Source organism: Bos grunniens, chromosome 5, assembly GCF_055505025.1.
Source record: "Bos grunniens cultivar Pamir isolate PY7600 chromosome 5, Bosgru_T2T1.0, whole genome shotgun sequence".
Classification (NCBI taxonomy): Eukaryota; Metazoa; Chordata; class Mammalia; order Artiodactyla; family Bovidae; genus Bos; species Bos grunniens.
This window is the reverse complement of record NC_141169.1, coordinates 38962305-38986776: the sequence shown is the minus strand read 5'-3', so window position 1 is coordinate 38986776 and position 24472 is coordinate 38962305. Positions and strand designations below refer to the sequence as shown.

At 37.6% G+C, this 24472-nt stretch overlaps 1 protein-coding gene and 1 pseudogene across 50 annotated transcripts in view; both read left to right on the top strand.

Moving 5' to 3' along the window:
* Nucleotides 1-24472, top strand: part of PPHLN1 (periphilin 1) — a 175851-nt gene that overhangs the window by 87558 nt on the left and 63821 nt on the right. For all 50 annotated transcript variants that reach the window (XR_015163753.1, XR_015163752.1, XR_015163755.1 and 47 more), the window contains one exon: nt 14072-14191. Coding sequence is in view for 43 of the 50 variants with exons in the window: in XM_086399859.1 (XP_086255985.1) it covers nt 14072-14191 (120 nt within the window). In the remaining 7 variants the exon portion in view is untranslated. The remainder of the gene's footprint in view (nt 1-14071; nt 14192-24472) is intronic.
* On the top strand, nt 9536-11136 carry LOC147371790 (sorting nexin-4 pseudogene; annotated as a pseudogene).

Below are 24472 nucleotides of genomic sequence, written 5' to 3'. Positions count from 1 at the left end.
GGGGGCATGAGGGAACATCCCTCAACAAAATAAAGGCTATATTTGTCAAGCCAATAGCCAACATCATTGTCAAAGCATTTACTCTAGGATCAGGAACAAGATAAGGATGCCCAGTCTCACCAGTTTTATTCAACATAATATTGGAAGTCCTAGCCAGAGCAATTAGGCAAGGAATAGAAATAAAAAGCATCCAAATTAGAAAGGAAGAAGTAAAACTGTCACTATTTTTGGATTACATGATATTACATATAGAAGACACTAAAAAAGAAAATCAAACAAGCAAGTGGGACCTAATTAAGCTTAAAAGCTTTTGCAGAACAAAGGAAACCATTAAGAAAATAAAAAGACAACCTACAAAATGGGAGAAAATATTTGCAAATGGTATGACCAATAAAGACTTAATATCCAAAGTATATAAATAGTTCATACACCTCAATATCAAAAAACAGACAGAAGACCTGAATATGAATTTTTCCAAAGAAGACATACAGGCTAATAGGTACATGAAAAGATGCTCAACATTGCTAATTATTAGACAAATGCAAATCATAACCACAATGAGCTATTGCCTTGCACCATTTAAAATAGCTGTCATCAAAAAGTATACAAATAACAGATGTTTGAGAATATATGGAGAAGAGGAAACTCTGTGCAATTGGTGAGAATGTAAATTGGAAAACAGTATAGGGATTCCTAAAAACAAAAAACAAAACAATAACTATCATATCATCTAGCAGTCTACTTCCATGTATATAGGCAAAGTAAATGAAAACAGGGTGAACACATGGCAACTCCAAGAGTGCAAGTAAGCTCTGCACCCCTTTGTTTAGCCTTGCTTAAGAATCTTTTTATCATAAACTGCTTCCCATTAGGCATAAAATTCAGCCCATATGTCAGCATTGGAAGGAGTTCAGCATCTGTCTGTCAGGATGCTTTCATTTGCCCATATGGCTACTTGCTCATACTAAGGAAAGGCCAAGATGGCAGAGTAGAAAGACCCTAAACCCATCTCCTTGTAAGAATAGCAAAATCACAATTTTCTGTAGAACAGTCATTGATGAGAAAGAGTGGGACCTACCAGCAAAGATCTTCTTCAACTAAAGACATAAAGAAGGAACCACAGCAAGAGAGGTAGGAAGAATGGACTCAAAATATAATAAAATCCCACACCCTTCAGGTCGGCAACCCATGGAGGATAATTACATTGCAGAAGTCCTCCCACAGGAGTAAGAGTTCTGAGTCCTACATCAGGCTCCCAAGCCCAGGGTTCTGGCACCAGGAAGACAAGCTCCTAGAGCATTTGGCTTTGAAGGCCAGCAGTACTTAATTGCAAGAGGCCCACAGAAGTGGTAGAAATAGACACTTCACTCTTAAAGGAGGCACACAAAACCGCATGCATACCAGGATGCAGAGCAAAAGAAGTAATTTGATAGTTGCCTGTATAAGACGTACCTGCTGGTCCTGGAGAATCTCCTGGAGAGGCAGGGAGCAGCTGCGGCTCACCCTGGAGACGTGGACACTGGTGGCAGACATATTGGGGAACCTTCAAAGACACAAACACTGTTTCTGGCTGCTACCATCTTGGCTCACTGGAACCAAGATCTGGCCCCATTCAGCAGCCAAAGGGGTCAGTGCTGGGATTCCTCAGGCCAAACAACAAACTGGGTGGGAACACAACCCCACCCACCAACAGAAGGTTCTCTAAAGACTTCTTGACCCTATATCCACCTCTAGACATGCCCCTGAAAAATGTCCCTATCCAGCAAAGGGTCAAGAACCAGCTCTAACTACCAGTGGGTAGGCACCAACTCTTCCCACCAGGAATCCTGTACTAGCCTCTAGACTAACCTCACCAAGAGGGGAAAGACAGCAAAAGCAAGCCAGGCCTACTCTGGGACCAGTTGTACCCTTGTCTTGACCACAGCAGGCCAGCACAGCCTTCTGGACACCCTAGACCCCATATACAACTGTTTTAGGAACTGGCCTCCCCACCTCAGTGATCAGAAATGAGCTCTGAGATCCCTGAATGCTACAGCCAGACTCCAGAAATTGGTTCTGCCTGCCAGTAGTCTGGCATTATCCCTAGGATCTGACCTCACCCGCCAGTGGGTGGGCAACAGCTCCAGAGTCTTCAAAACTCTAACCCTGCTCAGTAGTGAGCCAGCACTAGCTCCATGGCCCCCTAGGATTCTGCAGCCAGCTACCTTGTGACCAGGTACCACTACACAGTAGCCAGCAGCATCTGCACAAGACAGGGCCTGGCAACCAACTGGATTAGGGGCCAACCAAGTCTACTAGACTTCCCACATAATCAGCCCACCATAACAGAAGGACCCATGCAGCCTTCTTAAGGGGAATGCTCAGAGCATATAGCTTAGGTGATGACACTGCTAGGACGCATAGGACATCTCCTAGAGAACACCACTTTTCCAAGGTGGAGAAACATCACTGACCTCTCACATAGATAAAAACACAAATAGCAAATTAGACAAAATGAAGCATCATAGGAATATGTTCTAGACAAATAAGATATAACCTCAGAAGAAGAATTTAAATGAAGATTGGCAGTCTACCTGAAAAAGAGTTCAGAATAATGATCGTAAAGATGATCAAAGAACTTGGGAGGAGAGTAGATGCATAGAGTGAGAAGTTAGAAGGTTTTTTTTTAAAAAAACAGAAAATATAAAGAACAACCAGAGATGAAGAATACAATAGCTGAAATGAAAAATAGACTAGAAAGAATATTAGATTAAATGATAGAGAAGAATAAGTCAATGAGCTGGAAGAGAAAATAGTGGAAATGACTGCCAATGAATAGAACAAAGACAAAAAGAGACCTCTGGGACCACATGAAGCACATTAATATTCACATTATAGGGGCCTTAGAAGGAAAAGAGAGGGAAAGGACCTGAGAAAATTAAAGATAAGTGAAAATATTAAAAGCAGCAAGGGAAATACAGCAAATAGCATACAAGGGACCTCCCATAAGACGATGGGAGCTGATTTTTCAACAGAAATTCTGCAGGCCAGAAGGGAGTGGCATGATATATTTAAAGGAAGGGAAAAACCTGCAACCAAGAATACTTTGGGCTTCCCTGGTGGCTCAGTGGCACAGAATCCACCTGCCAATGCAGGAGACGTGGTTCGATCCCTGGGTCAGAAAGATTCCCTGGAGAAGGAAATTGCAACCCACTCCAGTATTCTTGCCTGGGAAATTCCATGGACAGAGGAACCTGGTGGGCTATAGTCAATGAGGTCACAAAAGAGTTGGACATAACTTAGTGACTAAACAACAATAAGAATACTTTACCCATTAAGGCTCTCATTCAGATCTGATGGTGAAATCAAAAGCTTTATAGGCAAGCCAAAACTAAAGGAATTCAGCACCACTAAACCAGCTTTAAAACAAATGTTAAAGGAACTTCTGTAGGTGGGAAAAAAAACGACCACCACAGGAATACAAGAAAATTATGAAATGAAAAAGCTAACCAGTAAAGGCAAACATACTATAAAGGTAGAAAATCACCTACACACAAAGCTAGTAGGGAGGTTAAAAGACACAAGTAGTGAAATCATTTGTATCCGCAATAAGCAATTAAGGTATACACAAAACAATTAGATATAAAATTAAAGACAGTAATCATGAAGTGAGGAGAGTACAAACATAGGGCCTTAAAAATGCATTTGAAATTAAGAGATCAGCAACTTGATATATTGCTATAAAGAAATCTCATTATAACCACAAACCAAAAAAATCTATAAAATATGTACAGACTAGAAAAAGAAATCCAAACATAATATTAACGATAGTTATCAAATCACAAGAGAAGAGAACAAAAGAAGAAAGGGGGAAAAAAGACCTAAAACAGCAAAATTGCAATAAGAATATATATATTGATAACTATCTTAAATGTAAATAAACTAAATGTTCCACCCAAAGACATAGGTGGCTGCATAGATACAATAAGACTCATATATATGCTGTGTACAAAAGACTAACTTTAAGCTTCTGCACATCAAAGGAAAATATTAGCAAGGTGAAAAGACAGCCTTCAGAATGGGAGAAAATAATAGCAAATGAAGCAACTGACAAACAACTAATCTCAAAAATATACAAGCAACTCCTACAGCTCAACTCCAGAAAAATAAATGACCCAATCAAAAAATGGGCCAAAGAACTAAATAGACATTTCTCCAAAGAAGACATACAGATGGCTAACAAACACATGAAAAGATGCTCAACATCACTCATTATCAGAGAAATGCAAATCAAAACCACTATGAGGTACCACTTCACACCAGTCAGAATGGCTGCGATCCAAAAGTCTACAGATAATAAATGCTGGAGAGGGTGTGGAGAAAAGGGAACCCTCTTACACTGTTGGTGGGAATGCAAACTAGTACAGCCACTATGGAGAACAGTGTGGAGATTCCTTAAAAAACTGGAAATAGAACTGCCTTATGATCCAGCAATCCCACTGCTGGGCATACACACTGAGGAAACCAAAAGGGAAAGAGACACGTGTACCCCAGTGTTCATCGCAGCACTGTTTATAATAGTCAGGACATGGAAGCAACCTAGATGTCCATCAGCAGATGAATGGATAAGAAAGCTGTGGTATGTATACACAATGGAGTATTACTCAGCCATTAAAAAGAATACATTTGAATCAGTTCTAATGAGGTGGATGAAACTGGAGCCTATTATACAGAGTGAAGTAGGCCAAAAGGAAAAACACCGATACAGTATACTAACACATATATATGGAATTTAGAAAGATGGTAACAATAACCCTGTGTATGAGACAGCAAAAGAGACACTGATGTATAGATCAGTCTTATGGACTCTGTGGGAGAGGGAGAGGGTGGGAAGATTTGGGAGAATAGCATTGAAACATGTGAAATATCATGTATGAAATGAGATGCCAGTCCGGGTTCGATGCCAGTCCGGATGCTTGGGGCTAGTGCACTGGGACGACTCAGAGGGATGGTATGGGGAGGGAGGAGGGAGGAAGGTTCAGGATGGGGAACACATGTATACCTGTGGCGGATTCATTTTGATATTTGGCAAAACTAATACAATTATGTAAAGTTTAAAAATTAAATTAAAAAAATAGAATTAAAAAAAAAAAGACTAACTTCAGGTGTAGAGTTATATATAGACTGAAAGGGAGGGGATGGAGGAAGGTATTCCATGCAAATGGAAATTAAAAGAAAGCTGGAGTAGCAAATTCTTATCTCAGACAAAATAGACTTTAATGAAGACTAACAGGAGACAAAGAAGGACACTATATAGGGATCAAAGGGCCAATCCAAGAAGAAGATATAACAATTGTAAATATGTATGTACCCAACATTCGAGGAACTCAGTATATAAGGCAAATATTAACAGACACAAAAGGAAAAATTGACAATTACTGTAGGGGAGTTTAATACCCTACTTATTAGGTTGGTGAAAAAGTAATTGTGATTTCGGACCATGAATTTTAAATTGTTATAATGAGGCTCAAACACATTTTTATTAATCAAAATAGAAACCATTACAATCAACCCATTTTTGCCAGCGAGAGATAAGTTTGTTAATTCCTGGAGCACAAAATCCATGTCTCAGGATTCAACAAATTCTTGGAAAGCACTTTCCTTCTTTGTTCTGGAGGCTTTGGAGCTGCTGCTTGGTCTAACCAGTGAGCTGGTCATCACCGATTGTGTGAAATCCACTTGTTTCACATCACAATCTGATCTAGAAATAGTTAATGGTTGTTTCACAGAATAAGAGAAGATGACACTTCAAAATGACATTTTTTTTTTTTTTGCTTTTCAGTCAGCTTATGAGACACCCACTTATTGAACTTTTTCACCTTTCCAATTTGCTTCAAATGCTGAATGACCATATAGTGGTTGATGTTAAGTTCTTTGGCAACTTCTCATGTAGTTGTAAGAGGATCAACTTTGATGATCCTTTCAGTTGGTTGTTGTCAACTTCCAATGACTGGCCACTGCACTCCTCATCTTCAGAACTCTTGTCTCCTTTGCAGAACTCCTTGAACCACTGCTGCACTGTATGTTTGTTAGTTCCTGGGCCAGATGTGTTGTTGATACTGCAAGTTATCTCCAATGCTTTCCTTTGAACTCAAATAAGAAAACTGCTTGAATATGCTTTTTGTCTAACATCATTTCCCTAGTCTAAAATAAATATAAAATAAACATAAAATAAACAGCAATAAGTCATTAGTAATAAAGCATAAAGCAAGAAATGCACATTAAAATAATGTATAACATAACCACATTTAAGAATGTATTCCAGTATCAAATTGCAGAGTTCAACAGTGCAAAACCAAAATTACTTTTGCACCAACTTTAATACATCAATTGACAGATCATCTAGACAGAAAATCAGTAAGGGAACACAGACCTTAAATATAATACATTAGACAAAAAGGACTTGATTGATATTTACAGAGCATTCAATCTGAAAGCACCAGAATACACATTGTTTTCAAGTGTAAATGGCACATTCTCCAAAATGGATTGCTAGCTAGGCCACAAAACAAGCCTTAGTAAATTTAAGAACATTGAAATCATATCAAGCATCCTTTCTGACCACAAGGATATGAGAGTAGAAATCAACTACAAGAAAAAAAAACCTACAAAAAACACAGACACATTGGAGGCAAAACAATAAGCCATTAAAGGGCCAATGGATCATTGAAGAAATCAAAGGAAATTAAAGCAGTATCTCAGGTAGAGATCTGCTTTTTTTTGGACTGTGCTGCATGGCTTGCAGGATCTCAGTTCCCTGACTAGGGATTGAATTCATGCCACAACAGTGAAAGCCTGAAATCCTAACCACTAGGCCACCAGGGAACTCCCTTGCATTTCTGTGTTCATTGTAGTGTTATTCGCTATAGCCAAAATGTGGAAACAGTCTAACTGGCCCTCAATGAATGAATGGATAAAGGAAGTATGATGTGTGTGTGTGTGTGTGTGTGCCCGTGCGTGTAATTTATTTATATATATATATATATATATATATATATATGAATATTATTCAACCATGAAAAAGGAGGGCATCTTACCATTTGTGACAGCATGGATGGACTTTGAGGGCATTATGCTAAGTAAAAGAAGCCAGATGGAGAAACATGAGTATTGCATGATCTCATTTATATGTGGAATCTAAAGAAGGCAAATTCACAGAAAGAAGGGTGGTTACCAGCCTCTGGAGGATGATAGGCAAGGGAAACTGTTGTCAGAGATTATAAACTTGAAGCTACAATGTGTATCAGTTCTGGGTATCTAATGTATAACATAGTTTTGTAGTTAACAATACTCTTGTTATAATTGAAATTTGCTAATAGATTTTTAATGTTCTAACTACAAAGAAGAAATACCAATTGTGTCATCATGCAAGTATTAGCATATTAACACTATGGCTGTGATTATGTTGCAATGAAAAAAGTAGGTATATATCTCCAATTATGGCAAGGCTTAGGTGTTAAATAATTTTCTCAAGGACATGACTGGTCTTCACTGCATCATTCTTCACAGGCCTTCCTTCCCAGCATTCCTAAACGTGTTGAAAAGATGATTCATGGTTCTGATCCTCAAAATTTTAAATTTGTGGTGTTGCTGAGATTCTCTCCACCAGCCTCCCACATTCTTTCTCTTTCCATGAGTGTTGTTACTTTTCTTCTCTTTTTTCTCCACTTCTTTTTGGTTTCTGTCTTTAGTATGTCTGGCTTTTCTGTAAGAATAGATATCATCTGGTGGGCTATGCTGGTGTTCACAGGGCATCTGCTTCTCTGCCTCAAATAAAAGAAAAATGTGTTTTTGTGGCGACTTGTGTCTTTGGAGCTTTCCCAGAACTCTGAGGATGTTAGAATGGTGGATTTTGAATAGAAAAGATTGTTGTTGTTTTTTTTTTAACCATATCAAGGGTTCTTTACCCATCTGAAGCACTGGCTTGTTTTGTGTGTGTGTGTGTGTGTGTTTGGTTATATAGGAAAGAATGAAGAGTAAAAATAGTACCTCCCATAATTTAAATATTATGATATTTGAGATATTTATTTCCCTTTAACTATAATATGGTGTTTCAAATCCTAAAAGTTGATGCTGTTAAAGTGCTGCACCCAATATGTCAGCAAATTTGGAAGACTCAGCAGTGGCCACAGGACTGGAAAAGGTCAGTTTTCATTCCAATCCCAAAGAAAGGCAATGCCAAACAATGTTCAAACTACCACACAATTGCACTCATCTCACATGCTAGCGAAGTCATGCTCAAAATTCTCCAAGCCAGGCTTCAACAGTATGTTAACTGAACCGAGAACTTCCAGATGTTCAAGCTGAATTTAGAAAAGGCAGAGGAACCAAAGATCAAATTGCCAACATCTGTTGGATCCTAGAAAAAGCAAGAAATTCCAGAAAAACATCTGCTTCTGCTTCATTGACTACGCTAAAGCCTTTGACTGTGTGGATCACAACACACTGTGGGAAGTTCTTCAGGAGATGGGAATACCAGACCACCTTACCTGCCTCCTGAGAAATCTGTATGCAGGTCAAAAAGCAACAGTTAGAACCAGACATGGAACAATGGACTGGGTCCAAATTGGGAAAGGAGTACGTCAAGGTGGTATCTTGTCACCCTGCTTATTTAACTTATATGCAAAATACATCACGTGAAATGCCAGGCTGAATGAAGCACAAGCTGGAATCAAGATTTCTGGGAGAAAGATTGCTGCATATCAGTAACCTCAGATATGCAGATGATACCAACTTTATGGCAGAAAATGAATAAGAACTAAAGAGCCTCTTGATGAAAGTTAAAGAGGAGAGTCAAAATGCTGGCTTAAAACTCAGTGTTCAGAAAACAGAAGATAATGGCATCTGGTCTCATCACTTCATGGCAAATAGATGGGGAAACAATGGAAACAGTGACAGAGTTTATTTACCTGGGCTTCAAAATCACTCTAGATGGTGACTGCAGCCATGAAATTAAAAGACACTTGTTTCTTAGAAGAAAAGCTATGACAAATCTAGAAAGCGTATTAAAAAGCAGAGATATTACCTTGCAGACAAAGGTCCATCTAGTCAGAGCTGTGGTTTTTCTAGTACTCATGTATGGATGTGAGAATTGGACCGTAAAGAAAGCTGAGTGCTGATGAATAGATGCTTTTGAGCTGTGGTGTTGGAGAAGACTCTGGAGAGTCCCTTGGACAGCAAGGAGATGCAACCAGTCCATCCTAAAGGAAATCAGTCCTGAATATTCATTGGAAGGACTGATGCTGAAGCTGAAGCTCTAGTACTTTGGCCACCTAATGGGAACAGCTGACTCACTGGAAAAGACCCTAATGCTGGGAATGATTGAAAACAGAAGAAGGGGACGACAGAGGATGAGATGGTTGGATGGCGTCACTGACTCAGTGGACATCAGTTTGAGCAAGCTCTAGGAGCTGTTGATGGACAGAGAAGCCTGGCGTGCTGCAGTCCATGGGGCCACAAAGAGGCAGACACGACTGAGCGACTGAACTGAGCTGAATGTGATGTGAATATAAGTTACAGCATAAGACTTTGTATGTGACAAAATATACTTTAACCATAAAATGCATCCCTAGCATGGCAGCATAGTCGCACTGTGTCTGTTGTGCCGAACTGTAGCCATGGAGCAAGCAGCTCCTGACCCTGGGCAACTTTTGCAACATGCACACCTAGAGCCCTTGGACCACTCCAACCGACACTGGGCTAGAGTCTGTGGTGGATGAGGAAGCAGAAGGAATGAGGGCCCTGGGGATGGCAGGGTAACACAAATTTGGTTTTGGTTCAGGAAGATAGAAATTAGTGTTTTTGAAGCAGAAAAGTGAGCTGGAAGAAATGCCATGAACATGCAAGAAACGTAAACTGCTTACCTCACTGAACCAAGATTGGTTGAACATAGTGATCACCAGGGGGTTCTAACGGACTCACTATGGAGGCAGCCTAGTGAATTTGAGTTGTTGAGAAACTACCTTTTAGTTTACTATTCACATATTGTTGTGCCATGTCTACCAGAAAAAAGGGTGGAATTTGTTTGGCATATACTCTCTGCTGACAAAATGGACCTGAATTTTGTGGACAGACATGGAATCGATTTAGAAAACTTCCTCTTGAGAATTGGTTCACATCCCATCCTTTATAGAGACAGGCTCTTCTGTTTTTAACAGAGGAATGTAACTGGAAGGAGACTGTATATGTAACTGGATTTCAGCTGAAAGCAGACTCAGGTTGAAAATACTTTAATGCCACATTCAGAGTGAAAAACCCAGACGAGATTTACTGAATTAAAACACTGCAGTGATGAACTACAGTCTGTCATCTCATATCTTCTTTGAGTCAGGGCTAGAGTAGTAGATTGACTGCATGGTTTATATAAAGTGCATGGAAATTATGGGCAAGTTTTCAGTGAGTGAAGTGCCACAGTAAAAGAAATGGGTGATGGACTGCAGAGTGCTGGTCCTCACATGGATGTGCATGCATGTTCTGTTGATGATATTTTGGAAGATAAAGAACATTATGCAGATCAGTTAAAGGAGTATCCTTTTCATACAGAAGTACTGCAGGTGTGTGCAGAAAACATGACTTAACATAGTATGACTTGGAGATGGCTGCTAAGGACTTAGCATCCAAGAAGCAGCAACATGAGGAACCCGCTACCGGGACCGTGAGAACATTTTCTTTGAAAGGAATGACTACCAAACTCTTTGGAAAAGAAACTCCAGAGCAAAGAGAAGCCAGAATAAAGATGCTAGAAGAACGAATAAGTGAAGGAGAACAACAACTTCAGTCTAAAAATCTGGAAGGCAGAGAATTTGTCTTGGGTTGATATTTAATGCTTGGGCTGATATTTAATGCTTCAAAGAACAAAAAAACTGTGATTTAAAGGAGGCCCTCATAAGCTATGCAGTCATGCAGATCAGTATGTGCAAAAAGGGAATTCAAGTTTGGACCAATGCTAAAGAATGCTTTAGCAAGGTGTAATCCTGTGAAATGAATTTCTCTTCAGTTGAAGTACCCCAAAACAGAAGCCCAAGTAAATTAAAAAAAAATCAAGTTGTTACCGAGCATACACAAAAATACACAGTAAGTTGAGAAATTCAACTTTGTTTGATTTGGTTGTAGTTGTATTAATATAGCACAAAAGGATGTGTTTTAATGAAGATTAAATATTCTAATTTGAGGTTTTTGGGACTGGTGCGGATTCTAAAATGTTAATTAGATAAAATAGCCAACAGATTGTCGCTTCTGAACCAGTGACTGAATATCAAGGTATTAGGTCATTTCCAGATGTTCGTTTCAGTGCCTGCTGCTTCAGATCTGCTCATGTGGGGAGTTTTTCCCCTAAGATTAAATTCTTATCTTGATTTGGTAAGACCCACTAATCTCTCATAAGGGGTTAGTTTTTCTTGCCTTATAGTTGAGCTGTTTGATTTGATAAAGCTCAGCTGAAACTTAGTGTAAAATCTAAGTTATTTCTCCCACATTCATTAATGCCTCCAAACATTACATGCACTAGACAATGCCTTCAATGTGAATTTTACCAGAATTTTGGTACTGGTCAAAAATTTATGCTCCCAACAAAGAAGACTCAACTTCTTAGATGTATAGTGGAATACATTGTTATGATCTAGGAATTGCTATATAGAAAGTTTTGAGTATGTGAAGTATAAGCATTAAATTCTCAAATAATTCTTAGCCTCATTGATGAGCCTAAATTTACTCTGCTTGGCCCTGAATACATGGTATATATAGCATTTCAATGTATAAGATACATGTAGTGAACATATGTGTTAAGATCTTTATTATGAACATCCTTTTTTATTGCTTGGCTGTAATTTTTATAAAGATAAATTATATTGCTTTTGTGTGTGTGTGTGTTTGTGGTATATATTCAGAAGACAAGCATCCTTGGTATGTTGCTAGCTTTGTAAAACCCTATGTGTGTACTTATTATTACTAATTATGTAAAAAAAATTTTTCAGTGGTTTAGCATTTGACTTTTTTATGTTTGCAATGTTGCTGAATTTTTTGCTGTTTGCCAAACTTATGAAATAAATAAATGAAGTATTATGTTGATTTAAAAAAAAATCCAACTCTAATGGATTTTAGATGTTTTCTTTTCTTTTCCTTAAGAATTGGAAAAGAACAACTTCCTGTGTCCTTTTCCCAGGGTTACAGGCTAATTTTATTTTCTATTAATTTTTTACATGCTAGCTTTATTACCTAGATTTTCTGATACGGTGGAAGACTTTTGCTTTTAAACATTATGGTTGCTGTCATGTAGGAATAATTCTTCAGAGTTTATTTTCTGCTGTTTTAAGTTACTTTCAAATGAGTTTTTCAAGTGTATAGATTTAATAATGGTTGAATAGAAGGATTCATTTGAAAGATTTTGCTTCCTTCTTCACTAGAGATAGCTTATAATGTTTTATTTTGTTTTGTTTTTGCTCTATAACTTTCTCTCCAAAACAGGTACCAAAAAGAGGTGTACCTTAAAAAATATATGTGTATCTAATTGTTTAAAAAGCTTTTTAGTGTTATTAATAAGTAATATTATAATAAAGGTATTACTTATATCTTTTAAATTTTATGTATGGGTAGGGCTTTGGAGTAAGATATTTAGTCTCACCCAGTGGCCATGGAAACACTCGATGTAGACACATTGTGATTATTTTCCAGTAAATATTACAGATGGCAGTCCAGTTTTTTGGTGAATTGAATAAGGTATTAAAGGAGGTCAGGGCCTTGCATATCTAGAAGACCTGGTTTTAAGTTCCAGTTTAGCGTTTATTGGTAACTGTGTATAAATCAGTAACATATTGACATTCAGTTTTTTGGTTTATAAGTTTGTGATGATAAAGTCGACTGAGCTACTTTCATGGAATTCCATTTAATTAAAATACCTTATTTTTGGTTTGCGTATATGTAGTTTATAAATAGTAGTATACGATAACTTGGTTTTTTAAATTTTTTTTTTCTACTTATAGTTTTACTATAGCAAAAGAATACAGATTAGAAGAAAAAAAAGGAAGATACACACAGGGCAAGATTTGGAATGTCCCATAAATGGAGCTTCTAGTTGTCCTTTCTCTGTGGAGTCCAGACCCGTTACCTCCCCCGGCAACACACTCAAAATGTATTTCCAACTTGGTAGCTTGCCTGAGCTTCAGTCTCTAGAATTTTTATTGAGACTTCATTCCATGAACATTATTTGTTGTATTGTTGCCCATATGGTTGAACTCAGCTTCCAACTTCCTTTCTCAGAGCTTGGGTTGGTGTGTCTTTACCCAAAGCTCTATTAAACCTTTAAGGGTTTGTCTTTTTGGCACTGCTAGCCAACATGGGGACTTTTACTGCCACTGTCATATGGAGGAGGTATGTTTAGGAAGAGTGATACAACTTTACAGAAGAGATGAAGGTGAAATTAAACTCCCAAGCATTACACTAGATGCTTTCAGGTCTGTTACCTCTCTTGATTCTCACAACTGCTTTATTTGAGCATGAATATAATGTTAGTAACCCCTATTTTGTAAATGAGAAAACCAAGGCTCACAGTATCATAAGATATGTATATAAAATCATCTACCCTCCCTAATGATGAAACTGCTATTCAAACCCAGCCATAGCATATCTGGACTTTTCTGTTGCATTAATTAGGAATTTACCTTGATGAAATTTTGTCATTATTTATTTCATTGACTATAATTAAACATATAAAGTTGGACTCACTATAATGTCTATATATTCTATAAATTGTATAGTGTATTAGTTAATTGTCGGTGTCTTTTGTTTCATTCATTAGATGAATTTCTAAAGCTTTATATAAATGAAATTAGAAGTCACGTCTAGTCTATATGTCCCAGACAAAAGGCAACTTAAAGAAGTTCTGTTTATTTTTGAAAAAGTAAAGAATATACGTGTTCATTACATAAATTTGAATGCTTATATGATTTTAAGCATTAAGTGGGATATACTTGCTGATGTATTTGAAATTTAAAAACCCTTGAGAATTGTAACAGAACCTTTCTTTTGTTTTTATTAGGTATTAGACAAACCCAGTAGGCTAACTGAAAAGGAACTTGCTGAAGCTGCAAGCAAGTGGGCTGCTGAAAAGCTAGAGAAGGCAGATGAAAGTAACTTACCTGAAATTTCTGAGTATGAGGTAAGGCATAATTTCTTCTGTATTTGTCTAGATTTTAAATTATAGATGAAATTTTGGTTTCTTCTAGTGTTTTAAAATATGTTTGGGGAAAATGTCCTCATGAATTACTAAATTTTACCACACATAATAACAATATGAATATGAATTACTCTGAATTCAGTAATTATACTATGTCTGAATGTCTCTAGTAGTTTAAAAGTGTAAGAATGGTATAAATGTGGAGTATTATTAGGAAAATGTAGTATTTATACATGCTGCTTTTATGAGCTTTTAAAAGTATTTCTAGACACGCTAAGCCACCAGTCATAAAACAGTGAATTCAGAACAAAAATATAATTAAACCTTGGATCTGGGTTATATTTATATTGCATGTTATACTCTATGCAAATTTTTTCATATATATCCCAAGAAATGCAATTATGCATTGTTTGGTCTACCTGTGATTTTTGATGAATCCTGAGTACCAAAAAATGAGAACATTTTTGGGTCCACAGAATATGCTTTATAAAATGTTTGCATTAAAATATTGGAAATGTACTGAAAAATTTTTTTGTAACCTGTAAAAGAAATACAGATATTTTGTGGGCACCGTTAACCTTCTAGATTCAGGATTTGTTACTAGAGGAATTATTTTGACATGGCAGAGAATATAAAAATCTCTGTACTGTGATAGATTATATTTGGAAGAGATTTCTGACTTTATATTTTTGAATGCCTTTTAAGACAGGTCCTCTGAAAAAAGAGATGAAACGTTGGAATTCAATGTATAAATTCTGTACCTATGTGCATCTTAATACACTGTGGAAAGACCTTTCCAAAGTAACTAATATACACTGATCATAGAAAGTACAAACCAGTACAAACCCTATCAGTGCTTATAGAAATAGAACCTTTCTTTTTTAAAATGCTGATGTGTCACTGTCATTTAGCTATCAGTTTTTCTTACATAGGCCAAAGTTTCCTTGTTACTGTAGAGATAATAATAGATATTTATGCATATTTTCAAGTTAGTATCAAAAATATCAAGCTGTGTCTCTTTGGTATGTCTCTAGCGCTATTTTTTTTAATTTATTTATTTATTTTAATTGGAGACTGATTACTTTACAATATTGTAATGGTTTTTGCCATACATTGACATGAATCAGCCATGGATGTACGTGTGTCCCCCATCCTGAACCTCCCTCCCACCTCCCTCCCCGTCCCATCCCTCAGGGTCGTCCCAGTGCCATGGCCTTGAGTGCCCTGTCTTATCCATTGAACCTGGACTGTTGATCTGTTTCACATATAGTAATATACATGTTTCACTGCTATTCTCTCAAATCATCCCACCCTTGCCTTCTCCCACAGAGTCCAAAAGTCTGTTCTTTACATCTGTGTCGCTTTTGCTGTCTCACATACAGATTCATCATTACCATCTTTCTAAATTCCATATATATGTGTTAATATACTGTATTGGTGTTTTTCTTTCTGGCTTACTTCACTCTGTTTAATAGGCTCCAGTTTCATCCACCTCATTAGAACTGATTCAAATGTATTCTTTTTAATAGCTGAGTAATATTCCATTGTGTATATGTACCACAGCTTTCTTACCCATTCGTCTGCCAATGGACATCTTGGTTGCTTCCATGTCCTTGCTATTGTAAACAGTGCTGCGATGAACATCAGGGTACACGTGTCTCTTTGAATTCTGGTTTCCTTGCTGTGTATGCCCAGCAGTGGGATTTCTGGGTCATATGGCAGTTCTATTTCCAGTTTTTTAAGGACTCTCTACACTGTTCTCCATAGTGGCTGTACTAGTTTGCATTCACACAAAAGTGTAAGAGGGTTCCCTTTTCTCTGCACCCTCTCCAGCATTTATTGTTTGTAGACTTTTTGATAGCAGCCATTCTGACCAGCGTGAGATGGTACCTCATTGTGGTTTTGATTTGCGTTTCTCTGATAATGAGTAATATTGAGCATCTTTTCATGTGTTTGTTAGCCATCTGTATGTCTTCTTCGGAGAAATGTCTGTTTAGTTCTTTGGCCCATTTTTTTATTGGGTTGTTTATTTTTCTGGAATTGAGCTACATGAGCTGTCTAGCACTATTTCAAAGTATGAAGAGTGTTACATTTAATAGGGTCATTTACTATTTTCCTTAAGAATTTAGAGTAATCGTTTTTATATTAATAATAGAAATATGTACTTTAAAGTTGCTGATTTGGATGTCTGATAATTTTTCTCAGAGTAATTAAACCAAAACTTCCAAAAAATACTTAGTTATTTGTTTTCTAAATATTGTATCTTCAACTGTTGTTGTTGTTCAGTCACTAAGTCATATATGACTCTTCTGTGATCCCATGGACTATAGCACACAAGGCTCCTCAGTGTGTGACATTTTCCAGGTGAAAATACTAGAGTGTATGGCCATTTCCTTCTTTATGGGATCTTCTCATTGGGATCAAACCCACGTCTCCTGCATTGGCAAGCAGATTCTTTACCACTGAGTCACCAGGAAAGCCCACATATCTTCAGTTAGCAAAGCTATTATTAAGATATATTCATTCTCCCTCCTTGTCATTTTGATATCTCTTAATTTAAAAAATCAAATCCCACTGGCCTTCAAAGTCAAATTCCCTGGGGGTTCTCAGTCCCTTTGCTGGATCCCCAGTTTGGGAAATCTGTTGTGGGCCCTAGAGCTTTCACAACAGTGTGAGAACTTCTTTGGCAGAATTGTTCTCCAGTTTGTGGGTTGTCTGCTTGGTGGCTCTTTGGTGGGGTTCACATGCCGCACCTCCCAGATCTGCTGTAGCCAGAGCCCCTGTCCCCACAGCAGGCCACAGATGACCCGTGCCTCTGCAGGAGACACCCAAACACACAAAGGCAGGTCTGGCTGGGTCTCTTGTGGGGTCCAAAATCACTGCAGATGGTGACTGCAGCCATGAAATTAAAAGACATTTGCTCCTTGGAAGAAAAACTTTGACAAACCTAGACAGCATATTAAAAAGCAGAGACATTACTTTACTGACAAAAATCCATACAGTCAAAGCTATGGTTTTTCCAGTAGTCATGTGTGCTGTGAGAGTTGGACCATAAACAAGGCTGCCCAATGAATTGATGCTTTTGAACTGTGGTGTTGGATTCTTGAGAGTCCCTTGGACAGCAAGGAGATCAAACCAGTGAACCCTAAAGGAGATCAGTCCTGAATATTCATTGGAAGGACTGATGCTGAAGCTGAAGCTCCAATACTTTGGCCACTTGATAGGAAGAACTGACTCATTGGAAAAGACCTTGATGCTAGGAAAGATTGAAGGCAGGAGGAGAAGGGGACGACAGAGGATGAGATGGTTGAATGGCATCACCGACTCAGTGGACATGAGTTTGAGCAAGCTCCAGGAGAAGCCTGGCGTGCTGCAGTCCATGGGGTCGCAAAGAGTTGAACACGACTGAGCAACTGAACTGAACTGAAATTTAAAAAAATCTTACTATCCATCTTTTCCAGTTTTTGATTATTTTGTTTATAGTCTTTTTTCATTTCTTGACTGGATCTCGACTCTGAATAGTCAGTGACATTGGGTCTTGAAAGATGTTTTTCTAGTACTCTTGTTTTTTCTCTATAATGTGCCCAGAATTTGCTATACTTTTGAATTAATGAGAAGTCAGGAATCCTAAAATCTGTGTGTGGAGCCATAGGTCAGAGGTGATTTTCTGTTGGAGCAAAGGCAAGGTAAGAGTACTGTTGAAATTACTATCGTATGTTTGTAGTTGGCATATGTCATTAGTGTTGTACAGCATCAGTCTTGTAGCATTGTCTGAAAAGTTCTTCAAGTTTTGTTGATACTTTTCCATACTGGAGAAAAGGCATATGGGAAATTCGTAGGATACTCTGTCTTTTGGGCAAGGATAGTCACATTTGTTTTTAGGCAGTTGTTAAATAGTTGCTCATTTCAGTGATTCTTTTTTTTTTTTTTTTTTTTTGAGATATAGACTTTTTAAGAATGTTAGCCTTGGTTCTATAAACTCCTATCTGATTTGAGGTGGAAAGACCTTGATGCCAGGGAAGAGTTTTGCATGGTCCTCTCTGTTCATGTGTTTAGTGACAGTCTATTAACTGTCAAGAGAGGAGATTAAATATTTAGGTTTCCAGTTTGTCTTCTCTTGCTGTCATCAATATAGTTTTAAACAAGTTGGTTGGGAGACCATGTAGTTTATATATAGGTAGTTGGTGAAGTTGAAGATAAATTCAGTGCTATGCTTAAATATCAGGAATATTAGTGTTCACTATTCTGTTCAGGTTTTTACTTTTACCTTTTGGACTCTAATAGGGAATTTCTGAAAGCATTTGATAGAATGATAGTTCTGAACAGTCTTAGTGACCTGAGGAAGAAGAAAAAAGATTCTGTTGGTGCCAATGTTGTCATTGTTTAGTTGCTAAGTCGTATCTGATTCTTTTGCCATCTCATGGACTTTGGCCCACCAGGCTCCTTGTCCATGGTATTTTTCAGGCAAGAATACTAGAGTGGGTTGCTGTTTTCCTTTTCCAGGGGATCTTCTGGGCCTAGGGATTGAACCTGTGTCTCCTAAATTGGCAAGCGGATCCTTTACCACTGAGCCACCAGGGAAGCCCGTTAGCCCCACTACATTGAGGAAATGCTAGATTTAAAAGAAGTAGGTTGATTTTTGCATTTTAGTACTTTTAAGAGATTTTAGTATGTTAATGTGCTCATCGGTTATCTGTGAGAAAAGAATAAATGATAAAGTTTGCATAATTTATCAAAATTTTGACTTCAAATTTATTCAGAGTGCACATTTTAGGATTATGTTTTAAGGCATGTATGTTCAGATATACTATTATATATACAAACTATATATACAAAATATACAAAATAATACTATACTGGTTTTCTCATAGTTTATTTAAATTCACTAGTCATTCTGCATCTGTTTGTGTCAAACACTGCATTAGAGGCACCATCCTGGCTTTCAAAGAGCTTTCAGTCAAATTTGGTAGAGATATAATTTACTGTCCATAAGCATGTGGCCATGAGAGTTTCCTTTTGGTTATCAAAATGAAAATCAAATTATTCAAAGGTTATTAGAATGTCACAGTAGAACAAGTTGCTTCTTGCCGCAGAAGAAAATTTTAACATGTTTCTTAATTAAATATGAAAGTGTGAATTGTGTTGTTTCCACATGTCAGGTGTTACTTTCCACTTACCCTGTCCCTAAAGTATGCCCAACTTCCATGGCTGTCTTTCAAATTCAGATCTGGTCAGTGGAATCAGTAGTGCTTGAGATAATAAGACGCAATATCTTTCTTGATTCCGATTTTCTTCCCTGCTGTCTGTGCTGAGTTGTGTCTGACTCTTTGTAACCCTGTGGACTGTAGCATTTCTTCTGTCTCAAGCTTTGGCAGGCGGGTTTTTTGTACCACTGTGTCACCTTGGAACCCCATTCTTCCCTTACTATTGTAAACTTTTTTGCCACTATTTCACCGATGAACTTATATTGCCTTTATTAAAATTTTTTTTTTTCTTTTACCAGTCTGGTTATCTAGATAGATAGGTAGAATATACCTCATGTCTTGTTTTCCCTCTAGTACCTTGAAAAATATATATCTAATGGACTAAACTAAATATAATTACTAATAAGCACTTTTTTCCCCCAGTTTTACTGATAGCACTCTGTACGTTTAAGACATATAGCATAATGACTTACATATATTGTGAAATGATTACTACAGTAAGTTCAGTTAATATCTATTGTCTCATAAACACCACAAAAAAGAAAAAAAGATTTTTCCTTGTTTTGAGAACACTTAATATTTACTCTTCTGTACAATGTCACAAACCTCCATCTATAGTTCTTCAGGCACTCTGTCAGATCTAATTTATTGAATCTATTTTGTCACTTCCACTGTATAGTCTAAAGGAATTTGATTTAGGTCATATTTGAATGGTCTAGTGGTTTTCCCTACTTTCTTCAATTTAAGTCTGAATTTTCCAATAAGGAGTTCATGATCTGAGCAGCAGTCAGCTCCTGGTCTTGTTTTTGCTGACTGTATAGAGCTTCTCCACCTTCATCTGCAAAAAATATAATCAGTCTGATTTTGGTATTGACCATCTGGTGATATCCAGGTGTAGAGTCTTCCTTTGTGTTGTTGGAAGAGGATGTTGGCTATGACCAGTGCATTCTCTTGGCAAAACTCTTGTTATCCTTTGCCCTGCTTCATTCTGTACACCAAGGCCAAATTTACCTGTAACTCCAGGTATCTCTTGACTTCATACTTTTGCTTCCAGTCCGCTATAATGAAAAGGACATCTTTTTTGGGTGTTAGTTCTAAAAGGTCTTCTCATAGGTTAGTTCTCGTAGGTCTTCATAGAACCATTCAACTTCAGCTTCTTCAGCATTATTGGTCGGAACATAGACTTGGATTACTGTGATATTGCATGGTTTGCTTGGAAACAAACAGAGATCACACTGTCATTTTTGAGGTTGCACCCAAATACTGCATTTTGGACTCTTGTTGACTATGATGCCTACTCCATTTCTTCCAGGGGATTCTTGCCCATAATAGTAGATATAATGCTAATCTGAGTTAAATTTGCCCATTCCAGTCCGTTTTAGTTCACTGATTCCTAAAATGTTGGTGTTCACTCTTGCCATCTCCTGTTTAACCACTTCCAATTTACCTTGATTCATGGCCCTAACTTTCCAGGTTTCTATGCAATATTGTTCTTTACAGCATTTACTTTACTTCCATCACCAGTCACATCCACAACTGGGTGTTGTTTTCGCTTTGGTTCCATCCCTTCATTCTTTCTGGTGTTATTTCTCCACTCTTCTCCAGTAGCATATTGGACACCTGCTGACCTGGGGAGTTCATCTTTCAGTGTCCTATCTTTTTGCCTTTTCATACTGTTCATGGGATTCTCAAGGTAAGAATATTGAAGTGGTTTGCCATTCCCTTCTCCAGTGGACCGCATTTTGTCAGAACTCTCCATCATGACCCGTCTCTCTTGGGTGGTCCTACATGGCATGGCTCATAGTTTTATAATGCAAAAAAGTGAAATGGTTGTCCGAGGAGGTCTTACAAATAGCTGAGAAAAGAAGAGAAGCTAAAGGCAAGGAGAAAAGAAAAGATACAACCATTTGAATGCAGAGTTCCAAAGAATAGCACAGAGAGATAAGAAAGCCTTCCTCTGTGACCAAGGCAAAGAAATAGAGGAAAACAATAGAATGGGAAAGACTAGAGATCTCTTCAGGAAAATTAGTGATACCAAGGAAACATTTCATGCAAAGATGGGCACAATAAAGGACAGAAATGGTATGGACCTAACAGAAGCAGAAGATATTAAGAAGAGGTGACAAGAATACACAGAAAAACTACACAAAAAAGATCTTCATGACCCAGATAATCACAATGGTATGATACTCACCTGGAGCCAGACATCCTGGAATGCAAAGTCAAGTTGGCCTTAGAAAGCATTACTACGAACAAAGCTAGTGGAGGTGATGAAATTACAGTTGAGCTATTTCAAATCCTAAAAGATCATGCTGTGAAAGTGCTGAACTCAATATGCCAGCAAATTTAGAAAACTCAGCAGTGGCCACAGGACTGGAAAAGGTCAGTTTTCATTCCAGTCCCAAAGAAAGGCAATGCTAAAGAATGTTCAGTTTGGCATTGAACTACCACACAATTTCACTCATTTCACTCATCTCAATGTAATGTTCAAAATTTTCCAATCCAGGCTTCAATAGTATGTGAACCGTGAACTTCCAAATGTTCAAGCTGGATTTAGAAAAGGCAGAGGAACCAGAGATCAAATTGCCAACATCTGCTGGATCATCAAAAATGCAGGAGAGTTACAGAAAAACATATGCTTTTGCTTTATTGACTACACGTGTGGATCAGCACAAACTGTGGAAAATTCTTAAAGAGATGGGAATACCAGACCACCTTACCTGTCTCCTGAGAAATCTGTATGCAGGTCAAGAAGCAACAGTTAGAAGTCGACATGGAACAACAGACTGGTTCCAAACAGGGAAAGGAGTACGTCAAGGCTGTATATTGCCACCCTGCTTATTTAACTTATATGTAGAGTATATCATGTGAAATACAAGGCTGGATGAAGCACAAGCTGGAATCAAGATTGCCGGGAGAAATATCAATAACCTCAGATAAGCAGATGACACCACCTGCATGGCAGAAAGTGAAGAAGAACTAAAGAACCTATTGATGACAGTAAAAGATGAGAGTGAAAAAGCTGGCTTAAAACTTAACATTCAAAGAGAAAGATAATGGCATCCAGTCCCATCACTTCGTGGCAAATAGTTGGGGAAGCAGTGTAAACAGTGAGAGAGTTTATTTTCTTAGGCTCCAAAATCACTGCAGATGATGACTGCAGACAAGAAATTAAAAGACGCTCCTTGGAACAAGGAGCTCCTTGTTGTTGTCATTGTTCAGTCGCTCAGTCATATCTGATTGTGACTCTGTGAACTGCAGCATGCCAGGCTTCCCTATCCTTCACTATTTCTGGAGTCTGCTCAAACTCACGTCCATTGAGTCGATGATGCCATCCAACCATCTCATCCTCTGTTGCACCCTTCTCCTTCTGCCCTCAGTCTTTCCCAGCTTCAGGGTCTTTTCCAGTGAGTCAACTCTTCACATCAGGTGGCCAAAATATTGGAGTTTGAGCTTCAGCATCAGTGAATATTCCAATGAATATTCAGGATTTATTCTTTTAGGGTTGACTGGTTTGATCTCCTTGCTGTCCGAGGGACTCTCAAGATTTGGAGTTATAAACCAACATTGCAGTGATACCAACTTTTACACCTATAATTTTTTTTCTTTAAATGTCATAGGCTCCTAAATCATGTTGCAAATAAAAAGTACAGTTTATATTAGCCATTATAATTGACCATGCATTTCAGTATAGTGAGCTCTTTATTCTTCCACACAGCTTCAAGATACTATCTAGTGTCCTTTCCTTTCACCTTTTAAGACTCCCTCGAGCATTTCTTGCATGACAGATCTAGTGTCATGATCTCTCTCAGCTTTTATTTACCTGGATGTCTTAATTTTGCCATCACTTTCGAAGGACAGTTTTACTGGATATAGTAATCATTGTTGGCAGTTTTTTCTTTTAACACTTTGGACATGTCAGTCCATTGTCTTCTGGCCTCCAAAGTTTCTGATGAGAAAGCTACTTAATTTTAGTGATGACTTCTTGTATTAATGATTTTGTTTCTCGTTGCTTTTAAGATTTTCCCTTTGTCTTTGTCCTGAAAGTTTGATTGTAATATGTCCTTTGAGCTTTTTTGAGTTCATCTTACTTGGGTTCTTTGAGCTTCTTAGATGTTTGAATTCATGTCTTTGATCAGATTTGGAAGTTTTCAGTCATTATTTATTCAAATATTTTCTCTGTGTCTTTCTCTCTGTCTCCTCTCTTGGACTCCCAGAAGATTGTATGTATTTAAGTGTATTAGATTGTTGCAAAAGTAATTGCTGTTTTGCATTGTTGAACTTTGCTATTTGGTTTTGGAATACCTTCTTAAATAAATGTGGTTATCTTATACATCATTTTAATACACATTTATCACTTTATATTTTTTGCTAAAGACATATTACTTGCTGTTTATTTTGTATTTATTTTAGATTAGGGAAATGATGTTAGACAAAAAGCAATTTTGAGCGATTTTATTATTTGAGTTTAAAATGGGTCATAAAGCAGCAGAGACAATTTGCAACATCAGCAATGCTTGTGGCCCAGGAATTGCTAACAAAGATACAGTGCAGTGTTGATTGAAGAAATTCTGCAAAGAATGAGACAGGGTGCTCAGGGCTGGTGCACTGGGATGACCTTGAGGGATGGGATGGGGAACACATGTATACCCATGGCTGATTCATGTGAATGTATGGCAAAAACCACCACAATATTGTAAAGAAATTAGCCTCCAATTAAAATTAAAAAAAAAAAAATTCTGCAAAGGAGACAAGAGCCTTGAAGATGAACATAATGGCCAGCCACCAGAAGTTGACAGTGACCAACTGAGGGCATTCATCAAAGCTGATACTCTTATAACTACACGAGAAGTCGCCAAAGAACTTAGTGTTGACCATTCTACTGTCATTTGGTATTTGAAGCAAATTGGAAAGGTGAAAAAGCTCAGTAAGTGGGTGTCTCATGAGCTGACCACAAACCAAAAAAATTGTCATTTCAAGATGTTATCTTCTCTTACTCTACACAACAACAACGAACCATTTCTCAATCGGATTGTGACTTGTGATGAAAAGTGGATTT